Source organism: Pristis pectinata, chromosome 22 (assembly GCF_009764475.1).
Source record: "Pristis pectinata isolate sPriPec2 chromosome 22, sPriPec2.1.pri, whole genome shotgun sequence".
NCBI classification, from domain to species: domain Eukaryota; kingdom Metazoa; phylum Chordata; class Chondrichthyes; order Rhinopristiformes; family Pristidae; genus Pristis; species Pristis pectinata.
In genome coordinates this window covers 11143057-11157787 of record NC_067426.1, presented here as the reverse complement: position 1 = coordinate 11157787, position 14731 = coordinate 11143057, and the positions used below count along the sequence as shown (strand labels likewise).

General features: G+C 42.0%; 1 protein-coding gene across 1 annotated transcript in view; it reads right to left on the bottom strand.

Moving 5' to 3' along the window:
- Positions 1-14454, bottom strand: part of LOC127581887 (uncharacterized) — a 33139-nt gene extending 18685 nt beyond the window's left edge. Inside the window, exons 1-2 of the mRNA XM_052036716.1 lie at positions 14197-14454; positions 11046-11204 (exon numbers count right to left, since the gene is read on the bottom strand). Coding sequence (XP_051892676.1) covers positions 11046-11204; positions 14197-14454 — 417 coding nt within the window. The remainder of the gene's footprint in view (positions 1-11045; positions 11205-14196) is intronic.
- Between the last annotated feature and the right edge of the window lie 277 nt (positions 14455-14731).

Sequence of the window (14731 nt, the reverse complement as noted above, 5' to 3'; positions counted from 1 at the left end):
CACCTTGAATGGGTGGATGCTGTGCCCCTTGTCGAGATACACAGCATCCACCTTGTTAAACCCACTCAGAATCTTATGTTTCAGGTAGATCTCCTCTTATCCTTCTGAACTCCAACCATCATAGGCCCAGCCTGCTCAAGCTTTCCTCATCAAAATACTTCTTCATCCCAGGAATCAACCAGCTGAACCTTCCCCAAATTGCTTCCAATGCTTATCCTTTCTTAGAGACCAAAATTATGCAGGTTGGTCTCATCAATGGTCTCCACAATTGTAGTAAGACTTCTTACTTTTATACTCCATTTTCTTTTCATTAAAGTCCAAGTTTCCATTTGCCTTCCTAATTACAGTAAAACTTCAATGGTCCAGCACCCTTGGGACCTTGGTAGTGCCAGACAAGCACATTTTCCAGATTATTGATTGTTACTCCTGTCACAAACCAGCAACAAAAGAAACACACTGAGCATGATTCAGTGTTAAAAACTATCTTATTAATCACTACTTATGATAATACGTAAAATAAAAGTTTAAAAAAAAATGTTAGTATGTTAGAATTCAAGAATGTTAAACCTCGAACGTTAACCCCAAAACTAAACTCGTCGTGTGTGTGTGTGTGACAAAGTCCAAAACTCCCAGTTCCGGAATGGTTCTTAAAGTTCAGTTCCGCAAGCCATAAGGTGAAACGTGAGCAAGGGCTTCTTCAACAACCACCGTTGTCTGAAGATAAGACGTAGATGTAGAAAAACATAGAGAGAGTACATACGAAATCCAAATGTTCCACGATGGAACCCAAACGACACTTCAGTGTTTACTCGGTAGTGACTTCCTCACCCCGAAAAGCATCCGAACCGTGGTCGTCCACACACAAATACCTGTTTCCTTCTACAGGTCAGCAACAAAGTGAACTCCACCGGATTACTTCCAACTTCCATACATGGATTTCAGTGGTAAACACAGTTATTGTTTCTCATCCATCGATAGAGAAAAACAAGCAGGCTGGTGTCTCTCTCCCTTCTCTCTCTCTCTCCTTCTTCTTCTTCTGACTTCTTCAACAACGTCATTACGTCCTTTATCTTCTATTGACGTAAGCACGCCCCACACACACATACACACACACTCTCTATCTTAAAGGGACTTTCACTGAGTCCGTAACACTCCTTTTAATACCCAAGCACAATTTTATTTCACTTTTTTTTACAAGTTACACAGCAGTATAATAAATTTTCCAGTGAACCCAGTGAATTTAAATGGAGAGGGAAACGTGCAAGCAATCCACACCCTAGCTGTGGCCACAAACTTACCCACATTGCTGACACTCTGTGCTCTGGACCCCAGCCTTGAGTCTAGCTGTATATCCAATCCCCAGCTCTGGATCACACCCTGCTTGCACTCTGGCCCTTCCTGGCTCACACTGCAGACTAATGAGTGAGCCATAAACCCGATAGACAGGATTTCTGAACAATTGAACACCAGATTATTGGAGTTTTACTGGACTTGCTATGTAGGTATGCTAACTTTCTGTTTGATATAGGAGGCTACCCAGATCCTCTGTATAGCAAAAATTCTCTTTATTGAAATAATATTCCATTTTTCTATTCTTACCAAAGTGAATAACTTCACATTTCCCCACATTATACACCACTTGAAAAATTTTTGCCCACTCACTTGACCTATCTGTACCTCTTTGCAAATTCTTTGAGGTGGAGATATTTGCATCATCGTTAGCCATGAGTGAGGTGCCGGTAGACTGGAGGGTAGTTAATGTTGTGCCTTTATTTGAGAAGGGCGGCAAAGAAAAACCTGGGAACTATAGACCAGTAAGTCTAACATCTGTGGTAGGTAAGTTACTGGAGAAGGTTCTGAGGGATAAGATGTACGTACATTTGTAAAGACAGGGGTTGATTAGGGGTAGTCAGCATGGCTTTGTGCATGGGAGATCACGTCTTACAAATTTGACTGAGTTTTTTTGATGAGGTGACCAAGAAGGGCAGTAGACGTGGTTATATGGACTTCAGTAAAGCCTTTGATAATGTTCCACATGGTAGGCTGCTCTGGAAGGTTAGATTGGATGGATACCAGGGAGAGCTGGCTAATTGGATACACAATTAGCTTGATGGTAGACAGCAGAGGGTGATGGTAGAAGACTGTTTTTTGGACTGGAGGCCCGTGACTAGTGGTGCGCCACAGGGGTTGGTGCTTGTTGTTTGTTATCTATATCAATGATTTGGATAAGAATGTACATGGCATGGTTAGTAAATTTGCAGATGACACTAAAATAGGTGGTATAGTGGACAATGAAGAAGGTTATCAAAAATTACAAGAGGATCTTAATCAGCTGAGTAAGTGGGCTGGGGAATGGCAAATGGAGTTTAATTCAGATAAATGCAAGGTGTTGCATTTTGGAAAGTCAAATCCAGGTAGGACTTTCACAGTGAGCAGCAGGGCCCTGGGGAGTGTTACAGAACGGAGGGACCTTGGATTATAAGTATATGTTCACTGAAAGTGGAGTCACAGGTAGACAGGGTGGTGAAGAAGGCTTTTGGCATGCTGGCCTACGTAAGTCAGGGCATTGAGAATAAAAGTTGGGAGGTAATGATGCAGTTGTACAGGACACTGGTGAAGGTGCACTTGGAATATTGTGTTCCGTTTTGGTCGCCCTGCTGTAGGAAAGATGTTATTAAACTTGGAAGGAGTGCAGAAAAGATTTGCAAGGATGCTGCCAAGACTTGAGGGGCTGAGTTATAGGGAGAGGTTGAACAGGCTAGGACTTCATTCCTTAGAGCGTAGGAGACTGAGAAATGATGTTTTAGAGGTGCATAAAGGTGATGTTATAGAGGTGCATAGACAGGGTGAATGCACTCAGTCTTCCCACCCCCCCCCCCCCCCCGCCAGAGTTGGGGTATCAAGAGCTAGAGGGCATAGATTTAAGGTGAGAGGGGAAAAATTTAAGATGAACATGAAGGGCAACTTTCTTTTTACATAAAGTGTGGTATCCATGTGGAATGAGCTGCCAGAGGAAATGGTTGAGGTGGGTATAATAACAACTTTTAAAAGACAGTTGGACAGGACATGGTTTAGAAGGTTTTGGGCCTAACGCTGGCAAATGGGACTAGCTTGGATGGGGCATTTTGGTCGCATGAACTAGTTGGACTGAAGGGCCTGGTTCCGTGCTGAATGACTCTGAGTCCTCCTCATAACTTGTTTTCTGCCTGTCTTTGCATTATCAACATCATGGTATAATGTTATGCAGTCCCAAAAAGATATCTCATTTCTGGCCGCTTATAACGAACCATATTCCCATATAAAACAGAGAAGATTGAGTGATCACCCTGTCAATCATGTCAGGGGACCTCACTGTTTCAAATGATGGAGATTGATATTACAAAGCAATCCTCTCTTTCATTGCACTTTACTATTGAAATAACTTCACTTTTATCAGGAAACAATCTGTTGACACTCCGTTTAAGTGGAGACTGAAGACCGGTTTCGTGCATTGATTGAAAAGATTGCTGAGTAACTAGTTGTTTGCTGAGAAACAATGCCATGTATTCTGCCACAAGCCCTGCACCAGTACAAATTCACTGGTTGATAGAATGATGCCAATGGACACACCTCCCATTTACAGCCAGGCTTCTGTTGAACTACCAGCCTTATCTTAAGTGACAGTGAAAGGACTGGAATTAGCATCAAGTGCATAAATCCAGACATCAAACAAGGACCAGATTCTTCCTGCCCCCACTCACTAGCCCTCTCATGACATTAGAGTCGGAGAGAGATACAGCATGGAAAGAGGCCCTTCAGCCCACTGAGTTCATACAGACCATCAACCACCCATTTACACCAATCCTACATTATCCCTTTTTCCCCTATCTCATCACTTTATCATCATCTCTCCCCAGATTCCACTACTCACCCACACACACTAAGGGAAATTTACAGTGGCCAATTAACCTACCAATCCACACGTCTTTGGGATGTGGAAGGAAAATTTACATGAATGATAGAGAAATGGAGGGCTATGTGGGAGGGAAGGGTTAGGTAGATCTTAGAGCAGGATAAAATGTCAGCACAACATTGTGGGCCGAAGGGCCTGTACTGTGCTGTAATGTTCTATGAAACTGGAGCACCTGGAGCAAACACACGTAGTCATAGGGAGAACATGCAAACTCCACACACAAAGCACCTGAGGTCAGGATTGAATCTGAGTCTCTGGTTCAAGGACCTCCTTTCCAAAATGAAGGTAAAAATAGTGATTTGGGGTAATGTGGTATGTGGGAGCTATTATATGGACTATTGCTACGTGGGCTCATTCAACTGAGGATCGTCTACTCTTTAAAAACAATCCTTGCTTTGACAGTTACTTTCCAAAAATGACACTTTACGGGAGCCAAGTTACCAAAAACATGCTGTCACTTTAAATTGGAGAAATTCCCATGTTGTCAGTCATACTCACCACACTTCACTTAAAATGCAACCCCAACGTCTTACACAAACCTAGTGAGTGTCGTCTGCATGGGTCTACTTTAATGCCCCCGTTCAGGCACCATGCAGTTTTACCCCACTTTCTACAGGAACCCTACCAATCCTGAAACAAATCTTACATACTTATGGCCACTGGATATACAGCATGAATTAATACATGACATGACAGATTACTTGATAATTACTTTAACTTGTTTGTGGACCTGTGCTGCAATAAATTTGTGATTGTATTTCTCACATTAAGACCATCACTTTAATCCAAATAGCTAATTAATAGGTTGAGCGAGCTAGGGCTTTTCTCTTTGGAGAGGAGGAGGATGAGAGGTGACTTGATAGAGGTGTACAAGATGATAAGAGGCATAGATCGAGTGGACAGTCAGAGACTTCTTCCCAGGGCAACGATGGCTAACACGGTGGGACATAATTTTAAAGGTGATTGGAGGAAGGTATAAGGGGGATGTAAGGGGTAAGTTTTTTTTTACACAGAGTGGTGGGTGCGTGGAATGTACTGCCTGCATATACATGAGGGACATTTAAGAGACTCTTAGATAGACACATGAATGATAGAGAAAAGGGGGGCTATGTGGGAGGGAAGGGTTAGATAGATCTTAGAGCAGGATAAAATGTCGGCACAACATCGTGGGCCGAAGGACCTGTACTGTGTTGTAGTGTTCTATGTTCTAACTGTAATGGACCTGCCATAACATAAATGCAAGATTTGCGGAGAACTCCCTTCATGTGTAAGCATTGACTGATGCATCAACGCACTCCCCTTTCAACTCCATCGTTTAAATCTTAACTAGATTTACAAATCTTCTTTCCCTGTTACCATTTGACAACTCCACATAAAATGCTCTTTGGTCAGTCAGCCCTGCTCCTGATGGGCATGGATTTACACCTTAAACTTAACGGCAAAATTGTTGATTTCAGTCAGAAAGCTTGGAAAGAAAGAAATAAAATCACACTCTCTGAATGGATGTCAAGACTTTGAAAGCTGAAGCCATGGCATATTATCACATCAGATGGAACTTTACTCTGAAGCTATCTGTTCTCTTCTTGATCTGAATGTGCTTGACGAGTTACATTGAACAACTAAAGGTTCACAAAACAATTGTTACATTTGCTGAATTTCTTCACCAGGCAGAGAACAAATTTCATTTGGGCAAAACCAGTTCTCAGTTAGAGTCCTGACTGACCTCTTCCAATCCTTCCAGCAACCATCCTTCACTGAAAAGAGTGATGCAAATAGAGATAATATAAGAGATAAGATATCTTTATTAGTCACATGTACATCGAAACACGCAGTGAAATGCATCTTTGCATAGAATGTTCTGGGGGCAGCCCGCAAGTGTTGCCACACTTCTGGCGCCAACATAGCATGCCCACAACTTCCTAACCCAAACATCTTTGGAATGTGGGAGGAAACCAGAGTACCCAGAGGAAACCCACGCAGACACGGGGAGAACGTACAAACTCCTTACAGACAGTGGCCGGAATTGAACCCAGGTCACTGGCGCTCTAATAGCGTTATGCTAACCGTTACACTACCTTGCCTGCCCTAGCATCAGTGTCCCTGCATCAATGTTCATGGTGAAAATCACTGCAGATATTCCAAAGGGATGGTCTGTTTTCCATTAAGAGGGAAGAACTGGTAACAAACACTGTCATATGGGATAAGATCCTGGAAAAACGAATGGATTAAAGGCAGACAAGTTGCCAGGTCCCAATGGGCTGCACCTAGGGATATTAAAGGGCGTGGCTGCAGCTGGTGCAGTCATTGGTTGAAGTTTTTCAAAATTCACTGAGCACTTCAGTAAGAGGAATCAAAAGGCAGATTATTCTTTCAATTGGAGAGAGACTGCAGATGAATGAAGTACAGGGAGACCTTAGTGTTCAAGTGCATGAATCACAAAAAGCTACAAGGTAGGTCCAACAAGTAGATAAAGCAAACAACATGTTGACCTTCATTGCAAAGGGGTTAGAGTTCAGAAATAGGAAAGTTCTGTTGCCGTTGTGCACGGTGTTGGTGAGGCCATGTACCACGCACAGTTCTGGTGGCTTATTCAAGGAAGGATATATAGCATTGAACATGACATTGACATTGATTCCCTTTCTCTGTTAAAATAATCTTCCTTCTACTTTTTAATGACTTGATTGACAACAGTTATCAGGTCTTTGGAAGGATCTTTGTCAGTTTTTAAGCATCCTAAAATTCAAATTTGCTGAGGTATTGAGTGGTATCCAGAACCTCAGGAAGATATGGGAACTTTCACTTATTGATGCCAATACTCTTCACTGGGCTGAACTTCACAACATAAGAAAAAAAAGGGCACTTCCAGGAACCAAGGGTATTAAAGGCATTCTAAACACTCTCTTGTTAAACAAGTTTCTCTTGAATTCCCTTTGGATTTATCTCATATTTATGAGCCAGACTCAATGAACTGGAAACAAAGAGAACTTGCAGTGAGTTAGAGGATTATTATCTCCTAACATCCTAAAGCAGAACACATACGGTACAACAAATTACTTTTTGAAGTGTGATCTGTGTTGCTGTCTCGTCAAATGCAGCAACCTTTTTTTTTGCATAGCAGGATCTCACAAGCAGGAATTGAAAATTTGAGAAAATGAGCTATTTTTGATGATGTTAATTGAGAGAGGAATACAGGTGAAAGCACAGTGAAAAATCAGCGTGGATCTTCAAATAAAGCCACAAAATGGAGAGTAGAACTGATGGTGTAATGGACAAAATAATCACTTCACTGCATTTGGATTCACTTTGCCTTGGGATTCTGGAGTAAAACGGCTGCTGTGGGAAAACCAGACAATTTGATGATTGTTCCAATAAACCGTGAAACAGTAATAGAAAAAAGCACTTCAGTCAAATTGCCAATTACTAGTTTCCTAATAAGTGTATGTAACTAACTTACTAAAGAACAAATGAGAACCTCAAAATAATTATTTAATTTAAATGTTAAGATTGTCAGCAGAAGACTGGGAAATTTGCATTTTTATGGGCCAAGCATGTTTAAACTGACACAGTGTTACTGAAACAAAGATCCCAGTGGGATCTTTTACATTCATCTAAGAGATCAGAATGGTTTAATATCGCATATGAAAGATGATGCCTTCAACAATACAACAATCCCTCCACCGACCCTACACAAAGTCGACCCAGACAATGTGCTCAAGTAGTGGCAGTGGGGCTTAACATTTGACTGATGTCTCTTTTTACACTGAACAAAGCTATTATCTTTTTTTTTATTAAGGCCTCTGAATTTCCCCTTAACATTTTTGCCCATAGCCTGGCAGTGTGAGATGAATCTGGATTACACTACCTGAGAATGTAAATCATACATACTTTCTTAGAGCACATTCAGTCAGTTGTACTGTTGGGATGTTATGTTTCACCTTCTAATACTTCTCACCTCACATCTATTCTTCAAACAATATTCAAAATACAGTTCATGAGCTTTGCAGAGGAAAAATCTATACAGAGAAATTCCCATAACCACTGTCTGTAAGTACATACATTTCCTTGGTATAAATGAGGTAAAAATGACAGTGTTCCAAATATAGACTTACTGTTGCATTTGCTTTGTGCACTATATGTTTTAGAAAATATATGGATATGAGAGAGGGCTTGGGTCAGAAAGGACGCGATGTCTGAGAGGGAGAGACAATCTGTCACATGCCCAGGGAAAATAAGATGAGAGTATGTTCCTTCCATCAACTTTTTCAAAAACAGGTGAATGTTAAAATTCACTAATTACCTGCTTCCAGTTTGTGGAATTTGGAGAAATAGAAAGTGCCAAGTTTACTTACCAATACACATGAGCTGGGGGAAGATTTTTTTTTAAAAACAGTAAAATTTGGAAAATATTACAGAGGTAAACAGGACCGAATGGAAAGAGGGTGAGAAGAGGAGAGAAACTGATTAAAATTGAGATAGATCTGATCTTGCAATAGCCACACACTGGATGGATGGATTAGATTAAGATCTTTATTAGTCTCAAGTACATCAAAACACACAGTGAAATGTATCTTTGCGTAGAGTGTTCTGGGGGCAGCCCGCAAACGTCACCATGCTTCCAGCACCAACATAGCATGCCCACAACTTCCTAACCCGTACGTCTTTGGAATGTGGGAGGAAACCGGAGCACCCGGAGGAAACCCACGCAGTAACGGAGAGAACATACAAACTCCTTACAGACAGTGGCCGGAATTGAACCCGGCTCGCTGGTGCTGCAATAGCATGATGCTAACTGCTGCACTACCGTGCCTGCACGGAGTGTGTGGATGCAAATATTGTGGAGAAATTTGGAAAGCAGATTAGGCAAAGAAATTGGTTTCACAAAGGATAAGAAAGGTGGAGAAATTTAAGGAGCATATTCAAAAGCTTAGAACTTTGGCAATTTAAGATATGTCTGTCAATGGTGCAGTAACTAAACTCAGCGATGAGCAAACGATCATAATCAGACCAATGGAGGGTCAAAGGAGATTACAAGGAAAGGAGGTTTGAGAATAAAGAGGGATACAAAAACAAGAATGAGAATTTTAAAATTGAGAGGCAAGATAACTACAAGGAACTTTTAGTCAGCAAGGGAAATGATAATGGTCAAAGCAGATCTGGTTTTAATTAAGGTCTAACAGCTGAGATTTGGAAGATGTGAAGGGGGGGGGGGGTTGGGTGGGGAGGTGATGAGGGTGAATATTGGCCAGGTGTGCAACAAAGGCATGGATGAGGGTTTCTTTATCAGTTGAGCATAATTGGAGCAAAATGAAACAGCCCGGGAAATGGGAGATCTCAGCAATGCACAGATATATGGCCTGAGACCAGGTCAAATACTACACCGTGGGCAGTCTAGTTTGGTTTTGGATAATTTCCAGAGAGAAGGATGAAGTCAATGTGTGGGGAGAGGAGTTGCTGAGTGAATTGGAGACAGGTTTGGGCTTCCCAACATTTAGTTGGGTGCTGCCAAGGGGACTGGAGAAAGTGGATGAGGTACAGAGATGAGATGTAACACTGGAGCAAGTGAAGAGGGGAGCAACTGTTGAAGAGGGAGAGGTGGAGATAGGAAGGGTTGGCATCAATTTTGTTTGTCAATTCTCCAGCAACATACATTAGGCAGCCTTTGCTATGATAAAACATGCTGTACAGATTATGAATGAAGGTGGTGAAAGGAGGAATGTGTCATGGGAAGGTGAAGAGATATGGAATATAATTGGAATGACAGGGTGGAGAAAGCAGGACTAGTTTGGAATAGGAGTTATTGAAATCTACATTTTCTTGGTAATTCTCAATCCAAAAGCAGTTTGCTGCCATCAGTGACCCCTTCCTCATCACCTGACCTCAAACCACTCACTACCTCTGAGTAAATGGAAAAGCATAAATACAGACAGAAGAGAAAACACATTAAAGGAAAGATGTGGCAAAGGGAAAGACTGGACGATCAGTTACATACAGAAATACGTGACAGAGAAGCCGGAGGGTGGTAGTAGAAGGTTGTCTCATTGACTGGAGGCCTGTGACTAGTGGTGTGCAGCAGGGATCGGTGCTGGGCCCGTTGTTGTTTATCATCTATATTAATGATTTAGATGATAACGTGGTAAACTGGATCAGCAAATTTGCGGATGACCCCAAGACTGGGAGCGGAGTAGACAGCGAGGAAGGCTATCAAAGCTTGCAGCGTGACCTAGACCAGCTGGGAAAATCGGCTGAAAAATGGCAGATGGAATTGAATGCAGACAAGTGTGAGGGGTTGCACTTTGGGAGGACAAACCAGGGTAAGACTTATACAGTGAATGGTGGGGCTCTGAGGTGTGCGGTAGAACATAGGGACCTGGGAATACAGATCCATAGTTCCTTGAAAGTGGCATCATAGATAGATAGGGTCGTAAAGAAAGCTCTTGGCACTTTGGCCTTCATAAATCAGGGCATTGAGTACAGGAGTTGGGATGTTATGTTGGAATTCTACGGGATATTGGTGAGGCTGAATTTAGAGTACTGTGTGTAGTTCTGGTCAGCTACGTACAGGAAAGATATCAATAAGCTTGAAAAAGTGCAGAGAAAATTTACGTGGATGTCACTGGAACTCGATGACATGAGTTATAGAGAAAGGTTGAATAGGTTAGGACTTTATTCCCTGGAGCGCTGGAGAATGAGGGGAGATCTAATAGAGGTATACAAAATTATGAGGGGTATAGATAGGGTGAATGCATGCACGCTTTTTCCCCCTCACATTGAGTGAGACTAGAATAAGAGGTCATAGGTTTAGGATGAAAGGTGAAATATTTAAGGGGAATCTGAGGGGGAACTACTTCACTCAGAGGGTGGTGCGAGTGTGGAACGAGCTGCCAGTGGAAGATGTGGGTTCAATTGTAACATACAAGAGAAGTTTGGATAGGTACATGGATGGGAGGGGTTTGGAGGGATATGGTCCGTGTGCTGGTAGATGGGACTAGGCAGAAAACCAGGCTGACATGGACTAGATGGGCTAAATAGCCTTTTTCAGTGCTGTAGTGCTCTATGACTTCGATTACACACTCTTTGAATTGGTAATACTCACATCTTCTTCATTATCTTCACCCCAAAGTGATGTTATTTTAAAACTTTCCACAACTGATAGTCCAGTTTCTAGGACAGTCAGTCCAGTCTCTGTAACTGCCAGGCCAGTTTCTACACGAGGTTCCAAATCTGTTCCTGTTAATGTTTCTTCTTGTTTTACCTTACAATAATGAGAAGTTGAAAATTATGATTAGTGCTTAAAAATATAAGACCTTAAATGCCTCTGGCTCCACTGCACCAAGTTTGTATCAGAGATGCAAGAGACTGCAGATGTTTGAATCCGAAGCAAAAAACAAACTACTGGAGGAACTCAGCAGGTCGAGCGGCATCTGTTGGGGGAAAGGAATTGTTGATATTTTGGGTTGAGACCCTGCATCTTATGCATCAGAGGGCTGATGTCAGACTGCGTTAATACTTGGGAGGGTGATTTCAGGATCTTTAGCTCCAGATGAAAGTGTTGCAGGATTAATTGAACATGATATTTAGAAAATGTAAAAAAAAACACATATGATTTATGTAGAGCTTTCCACAGCCCCAGGAACCCTCAAAGTGTTTCAGAGGCAATCAAAAACATTTGAAATGTAGTCACCACTGTAAGCCAGGGAAGTCATTCTTTGCTATCTCACCGAGACGTGCAGGATTCTGAAAGACATTGACAAGGTGGGTCCTCATGGGCTGTTTCTTCAGGCTAGAATGTCTTGAAATGAGGTGGGGGATATAATTTTAAGTTAAGGCATCAACCATTTAAGAGAGAAACAAGGAGAAATTCCTTTCATCAGATGGTCACAAGTTTTTGGGCTGTTCCACCCCAGAGGGCGATGAATGCCTGGTTAAGCTGACAATAATACAATTTCTGAATAGGGGCTGGAAAAGTGAACTTCAATTGCAAGATCAGCTATGGTCTAATGGAATGCCAGGGTAGACTCAAGGGGCTCCTATGTTAGATTCTAATATGCAGAAGACAATATGGTCCCAGAAAGGTCTCCCCAAGAGTAATTAAATAAATTGGTCAGTTAATCTGGTTCTTTGTAATTGATATTGATCGAGAGATAATCATTGGCCTTGCTTTTGTTGGAACACTCTCACGGGGCCTTGTAATCCATTTTTGGGGTGAGGTAGTGGGGGGTTTAATCCTGAATCTGAAAGAACACATCTCCAACAATGTAGCTCTATCTGAAGTGAGATTTGAAACAAAAGGGAAAACTTCTTTTCCCAAAGTGTGATAATTGAAAGATTGCAGCCGAAAACAAGGAGCATCTGTAATATCAGGAGTCAAAATACTGAATTTCAGTAATGATACTGCCTTTCTCAGTGCAGCATTGTTATGGGTTCAAGCCCCACTTATACGACTTGAGCGCACAACGTAGAACCACCCTCAAGTACAGTATTGAACACAGTATGAGATCCCATTTGTCAGGTATGATATTGTGATGTCTTATCTCCCCTCACAGACAGGTATGAAGATCCCAAGACTCTGCAAAGAACAGGAGAACTCTCCTGACGTCCTAGCCAAGTTCACAACCATCACTTCCATATTCAAATTATATGGCAACTTAAGTAGAACATACATCACACAAACTGAGCACTCAGCCCAACTAGTCCATTCCAGCATTTGTGGCTTGCTCAGCTAATTTACCTTATCATTGTTTGTGGAACTTTGCTGTTTGCTCCATAATTGGCTGTGCATTTTGTTCAAGGATGAGCATGTTCAAATCATAGAATAATACAGCACAGAGGAAGACCTTCAGACATCTGTGCCCAAACTGACTCTTTGAAAGAACTATCCAGTTAATCCCACTCAGCAGCCCTTTCCCCATAACCCTGACCTTTAAAACCTATTTTAGCTGTGAAGCATTTTGTGCTTCTGAAAGCCACAGGGTAAATAGTATTTTTTCCCTTCCTCAGATGAATGAAACTTTCAACTTTTTAAAAATATCACATTTAGGCATTATTGTTTAATTAAACTCCAGTTTAATGTACCAATGCCTAGTCTGATTGCCTTTTTTGGGAACATTGTTGATTTGAACAAATAAAACTTTGTCTTTGTATATCGATGCACTTAGAAATAAATATTTCTTATTACATGTATTACCAGGTCCCTAAATATCTGAAAATACCACTTGAATCAGGCAAGTTTGAACTTTACCACAGGTCACTAACAACCCTAATACAAATCTACCTTTAATTTTGCATGGTTAGTTCATTTGGCTCCACCAAATTCAATTCTATTGATTGACCAATCTTCTTGGCTCTTTGTACTCACCTCATATCCAGCAGCTGTTTTGTTGGATGATTGGTCATGGCTAAACTAATTTGCAGAATTAGAATTGCTAATGAATTACTGGAGCCAAATCATCATTTCAAATAACTCCATTTATTGGTTTTAGAGTCAGAGCAGTTAATCGGGACTTTAAGGGAATGTCTCAGGTGACACCTGATTTCCTATAAATAAAATAAATTTATTTAATTGTAATTGGACAGCCCACAGCATCTGAAAGCAGTGCTTTTCCCACCGTGCTTTGGATTCTAGCAAGCAGTGCTGTTCATCCTGTTAACTTGGCAAAAGGAAAAGGTTTTTGAAGATGATTTTATCTGTGTTACCAACTGGTCAATGGTCTGGTTATTTGCCATTCATTTAGATGCTGAGGGACCTATTTTGCACCAGTTGGAAGAGTATGTGGTCCAGTGCCCCGGCCCAACATTTCTACCCCAAGCTCTATTATCAATAACAAGCTAGTTGTTTGCAGTCTCTGGAAAGAACCTTGAAGTGCTTAACCTGCAACCTTAACCAGCTTGAAAGACAAGGCGAGAGGGTCCATGTTTTTGAAGCTGCGTTTGGAAATACCATCATCCCTTTGCCATCACTGAAACTCCCTGCTCAATAGCACCCCAGCATCGCCTTCAGGAAGATGACAACGAGGCAGTCTCCACCATCACCTCCAGCGGTATTAGAGCTGGCCAATCTTGCCAGCAATACCCCACGCCAGGACACCCTAAAGGCTAAGGCTTTTGTGTACACATGTTTAAACATAATTAACTGTATGTGAAAACTTCTTCCAAACCCAGTAAGGTGGCAGCTGAGTGGGACTCCAGGTTTCTCAAAAACTAATCTGGAAAACAAAAGACTGACCTCAAACAGCCTTGATACTTACTTCAACTTGAACTTCTAATGCTTGTTTGGCAGGCAAGAGTGCAGTGAAAGGGTGGTGGAGGTTGAACATCGGGGGACTGATGAACTCCATGCCGAAGTCCCTGAGAACTGCCCCATTTCTCATGGGCTGGTGGACAGACCCCAACAAACGCTTCGGGATTGCATACCCCTGCGGCCAGCCGGCAAACAGGTCGTGATACAGGACGTTCAGCGAGAAGCTTGCCGTTATCACAAATAGGATCCCGCACCAAAAAGACATTTGAGATCGATCACGTTCGTGCTGCTGGCTGGCACATATTTTTCTTTCGTTCCCCCCTCCCTCTTTATTGTGTTCCTTAAAAAGACGGTTGATTCAGACTGAAAGCTCCTCTCCAGAGTCACAAGATGTTCTGGAATCCCAGGACAAAGGCAGGGAACTCACGGTGGAATTCTCTTACAACGAGCTCTCTCCCCATCGCTCGGCCGCGCCAGAAAGCACAAGTAGTTTTAACTTAAAGGCGGGTGATCTTTTAGCGTTTCTTGGAGACTCCTTCTCT